At 38.1% G+C, this 5548-nt stretch overlaps 1 protein-coding gene across 1 annotated transcript in view; it reads right to left on the minus strand.

Moving 5' to 3' along the window:
* LOC107574461 (ras/Rap GTPase-activating protein SynGAP-like) overlaps positions 1-5548 on the minus strand; it is a 52350-nt gene that overhangs the window by 22519 nt on the left and 24283 nt on the right. The window contains exons 7-11 of the mRNA XM_016260895.1: positions 5064-5208; positions 3485-3721; positions 920-1121; positions 669-850; positions 314-515 (exon numbers count right to left, since the gene is read on the minus strand). Coding sequence (XP_016116381.1) covers positions 314-515; positions 669-850; positions 920-1121; positions 3485-3721; positions 5064-5208 — 968 coding nt within the window. The remainder of the gene's footprint in view (positions 1-313; positions 516-668; positions 851-919; positions 1122-3484; positions 3722-5063; positions 5209-5548) is intronic.

A 5548-nucleotide genomic window follows, 5' to 3' on the forward strand; every position in this document is an offset into this window, starting at 1 on the left:
TGTGTGAGAGAGAGTGAGTGTGAGTGAGAGAGTGTGTGTGTGTGTGTGTGAGTGAGTGAGTGTGTGAGAGAGAGTGAGTGTGAGTGAGAGAGTGTGTGTGTATGAGTGAGAGACACAATACTGTTACACAGTACATAATGTTACATTTCTCTGTCCAGCAGTTGCTACAGGAAAATTGTTATTATTATAATTTATTTTTATTTGATTTATTTATTTTTCCCTATATGTATCTTTGTCAAAATGTATTTTTGTCATGCCAATAAAGCTCTTTGAATTGAATTGTGAAATTGAGTGAGTGTGTGTGTGTGTGCACCTTGGGGTCTGGTTCAGTGATGTCAGAGCTGCTCGTGCAGTAGGCGGGGCTTGAGCGTGCGAGAGGTGGGCGGGTCACGTAGAAGACGTCTTTGTTTCCACGGAGATCTCGCTCGGAGAACGCAGCCATTCCAGGGTGAGAGAGAATGCCGCTGCCGGAGAGACCGGCTGTTGGAGACGGCAGACGAGAGATATCTATGGAGCTACACACACACACACACACACACACACACACATCAGTCTGATAAATCCTAGCGAACATGTCTCTATAGAATATAAACCTCCATCCCAGTAAGACCATGGCACTTTGCCGTTACTGTACTGTGCTTCAGAGCGAGCGACAGTCAGTCAGTCACCTGTTGAGGTCTCTCATCATGAGGCTCTGGAAGTCGTTGGTGGCGAGGCGGCTGAAGGTGGGCCGGGTCAGGTGGCGTTCGGGCGGCTGGTGACTCGCCTGACGGTGCAGCTGTGGGTTCCTCAGCGCCACGCTGATGTCATTCAGTAACCGCGGCAACGGCCCCAGCTTCAGGATGGCGTCCTGAAGAAACGCAAACACTTGAGCGCTCCGAGACTCCCACACACACACACGAAGAAGAGTGGCCCGTACCTTACTCAGCTGCGCCATGACCTCCCACAGCAGACTATGCAGGATGGAGAGCTCTCGGCCCAGGTCGATGTAGCCCTCGAACGCCCCGGCGTTACTCACACACTCCAGATTAGAGATCTCGTACAGGAACTGCTGCATGGAGCCCCACTCCATCTCCAGGAACTCATTCATGAAGCCCAGATAGTCCTCCTTCCCACTGAACCTGCAGAGAACACACACACACACACACACACACAGAGAGAGAGAGAGAGAGTCACACACACACACACACACACAGAGAGAGAGAGAGAGAGTCACACACACACACACACACACAGAGAGAGAGAGAGAGAGTCACACACACACACACACACACAGAGAGAGAGAGAGAGAGTCACACACACACACACACACACAGAGAGACAAAGAGAGAGAGAGAGAGAGGGGACAGATCCATGGAGAGAGACAGAGACAGAGACAGAGACACACACACACAGAGAGAGAGAGAGAGAGGACAGATCCATGGAGAGAGACAGAGAAAGTGATGGGCGACAGAAAGACAGAGAGACAGATGATAAGTGACTGAAGATCAGCTTTAAACACAGAGCACCGTGAGACACACGAGACACACAGAGAAACCCTGAGACTCGATGAGACACACAGCAGGGACCGACCAGAGTCATCATCACTAACTACAGCTAAAACATCTTCATTAAACAGTGAACTGAAATCAAATCAAATATAAAAAAACTACATTTCTCAGTTTTGTTTAATTTACCTTGATATACTACAATAACTGGAATAAAGTGATACCACACAGACATAAAGAAATGACTTTTAAAACTTTAAAATTAAAACTAAATTATTAACAAAAACTAATTTAAAATATGAGCTACAACTGTAATAGTAAGCATACAAATAAAACAATCATATAATGTATAATTATATATAATGTATAGTTTTAATTAAATAAAACTAAAGCTAGTAAAAAGAGCAAAAATACACAACAAAATTACTAAAACTTTAACTGAAACGAAAATATTAAAATAAAACTACTTTAAAAAGATGAACTAGAACTATAATGGTAACATAATAAAATCTATATAGACATTAAAGTGGTCCTATTATGCTCTTTTACAAAGTCTAGGTTGTTTGAAAAACACATTATTTTTCACATATTTTACATTATTACAACATCTCTCTCCCCAGTCTGGCATGAACGGCTCGAATAGTTCCTGTATCAAATGAAGACCTGCCTTCTGAAATACGAAATGTGTTGTGATTGGTTAGCTGGGCTGGTGTGTGTTGTGATTGGTTAGCTGGGCCAGTGTGCGCTGTGATTGGTTAGCTGGGTCAGTGTGTGTTGTGATTGGTTAGCTGGGTCAGTGTGTGCTGTGATTGGCAGCACTCAGCGCCTGGTCGGGAAATGTCATGCCCCTTACTATAGCCGCCTGCGAGCTTCAGTAAATATTGCGTCTAAATGAAATCAATTTGAGAGTGATTTAAACCCGGATGATTGTAAGCACTCTAAGTTCGTCTGTCTTGGGAAAGCTAGCGTGTCTCCGGCAGAGTGATAGCACTCGTTGTCTTCTCTAGTGCAGCTCAACCAGGTCTCGTCCCATTCGTCGATATTTGTGATGTCACAAATCCCGGAAAATATGCGTTGTAGTCCAAACGAGTCGTTCGTTGTAGTTTTTGAAAAGTGATTTCTGTTAAATAAAACATTTCCTTTTGAAGTGGACTTTGAGCTTTGTAACTTTGCAGACCTTTTTAAAAAAGTCTCAAACAGCAACATTACAGACTAACTAAAATTAAAAAAGTGAAAAAGCATAATAGGACCCCTTTAAAAAACTAAAATGACCAACAAACAATAAAATTACTAAAACTTTAACTTGAATTAAAATGTAAAAATATTTAAATAAAACTAAATTCAACTAAAATTATAATAGGAACTATATAGAACCATTTAAAAAAAAAATTATCTTACCAAAACTTCAACTAAACTTAAAAGGAAAAAAAAATATATATAAAAATTCTAAATATTAATTACAACTACAATAGAAAACTACAATCACAACTACCTAGAAATATTAAAATAAAACTAATGAAAATGACCATCACACAACAAACATATGAACTCTTTCCCCGCCACTGACGAGTTATCTCGTCTTTTAGAAGAAAACCCTCCCCCGCCAAAGACGAGTTTATACAGATCTCCGTGTTTTCACTGTTATACACTCGGGGGCGCTATTACACATCTTCTGAACGAGTACAAAACCTCCCGAACAAAAACACACGTGAACAGGACGGAGAAACCAGCCATCTCGTATTGCATATTCAAATATTCAAACAGCAAAATATACTGGAGGCCATCAAATTTGAGTGAAAATCATCAAAATCGCTGGCGGTGGCTGGCAACTTTTTAAAAAAATGCTGGCGGGGAAAGAGTTAAAATAGAAAGTAATTTAAATATTAACTAGAACTATAACAGCACTGGTGTGGAGGGCTAAATGGAGATGGAAGTGAGGTGGGCGTGTCATGTGACGTGTGAGGATGACTGGATGACGCTGGACTCTAGTGACTGACTTGGAAAAGCTGGCCAGGCTCTGCACCACCTTGGCGATGAGCGTGAGGGTTCGAGAGGTGCGTTCGGACGGATACTCCTGCGTCAGACTGAACAGAGACGGGGACATGATGGCGGGACACAGGAAGCGCAGGAAGAGAGACGAGCTGATGAGACGGTCAGCGATGTCCTCCCGGCCGCGCTCAGCGCAGCGCACACGCCACGACGCAAACACCTCCTTCAGCTCGCGAGGAAACACACTGCAGAGAGAGAACACATCCCATCATGCACTGCCATCCCTGCCGAACTGAGAGCAGCTCAAACCGGCTGATGACGTGAGCCGGTTTACATGTCAATATGGTTTCTAGTCTTTTACTATCTGGTTCAAGCGGGTCTAGACGGTGTGTTAACCAGTGTGGCCGAGGCTGACCTGGTAGATCAGTTACAATGAAACCAGATTGTTTCAGAAATGTAGCAAGTTATTGCATCCCGATGAAAGATTATGACAACAAACGTGCTTTTCTTCAGAGTAACAGAACAGCTAATGAATCATTCACAGGAACATGAATTAAAAATTAAAATAAATAAAAACTGTAAAAATAAACACTTACTAATATTTAATTAAGTCATAAAAAAACAATTCTAAAATAAAAATAATTAAAATGCTACTAATTAAATCAAATAAATAATTAAAACAATGTAAAACAGTAAGATTACTAAATATTTTCAAAATAAAAACAACTATTCAAAAAAACTCTAAAACTAAATCATTAAAATGTACAACTGAAATAAATATAAAAAAACTAAAATAACACACTTAATAAAAATGCATTAAATCATCAAAATTAAAACGATATAAAAAAACTAATTTCTTAAAATTAAGTACATCATAAAAATTTAAAATTGAAATAAATAATTTTTAAATAAATGCAACCAAAATAAAATGTTTTGTAATAATTAATTAGATAATTAAAATGCCAAATTTAAATAACTTTAAATAAAAGCAAATCAAAATAAAACTACATCATAAAATTGTTTAATTTAAATATGTTTTAAGTTAATACAATCAAAATAAAACCCTTACTAATAATTAATTAAATAATAAAAAAACAATTGAAATAATTTTAAAATAAAAACAATGAAATCATAACAATGTAAAAAATTACTAAACTTGAAAACAAAAACAAAAAAACTTTAACTACATCATAAAAATATAATTAAAATAACACAATTAATAATAATAATCAATTAAATCATTAAAATAAAAAAAATAAATCATTTCAAAATAAAATGATTAAAATAAACTACATAAAAAAATGTATATTAAGTACATCATACAAATGTAAAATGTAAATAAATAATTTTAAAACAAATGCAACCAAAATAAAACATTTTGTAATAATTTATTAGTTAAAATTGAAATAACTTAATTAAACAATAAAAATGCACAATTTAAATAATGATATTAATAAAAACAAATAAAAATAAAACACTTTCTATAAAAAGATGAAATAATGTGTGTTTAGCTTCATGTCATGTGACCATTAACTGACACCAGAGATCCGTGAACAAGGGAGTGTGTGCTAGAAGACAGGAACTGACCAGTGTGAGTTGATGATCTTGCAGAGCGCTAGTTCACAGCACATGCGCAGGTTAGCCTGATGATCTGACAGCACCGACGGAGGCGTTCGCATCGGATCCACCTCACAGTTCTCCTCCGACTCGTACAGCGCACGGATGAACTCTCCTGCAGAGCATCACCATCATCATCACCATTATCCTCACACACATATACACTCACACACACACACTCCCTCCCTCACACACACACACACACACACACATAAATAAAAATGAGAAGAGTGCTAAACTAACGCTGTCTTCTGTATCTAAACACACACACACGCTAACTGCAAGCTTAGCAGTGTTTTCAGAAAGCAAGCGCGTTGCCACCAGTGTTGGGGAAAGTTACTTTTAAAAGTAATGCGTTACAATATTGCGTTACTCCATAAAAAAGTAACTAATTACGTTACTTAGTTACTTTTTATGGAAAGTAATGCGTTACGTTACTTTTGCGTTACTTTTCA

The sequence above is a fragment of the Sinocyclocheilus grahami genome, unplaced genomic scaffold, assembly GCF_001515645.1.
Source record: "Sinocyclocheilus grahami isolate Dianchi unplaced genomic scaffold, SAMN03320097.WGS_v1.1 scaffold2239.1, whole genome shotgun sequence".
Taxonomy (NCBI): domain Eukaryota; kingdom Metazoa; phylum Chordata; class Actinopteri; order Cypriniformes; family Cyprinidae; genus Sinocyclocheilus; species Sinocyclocheilus grahami.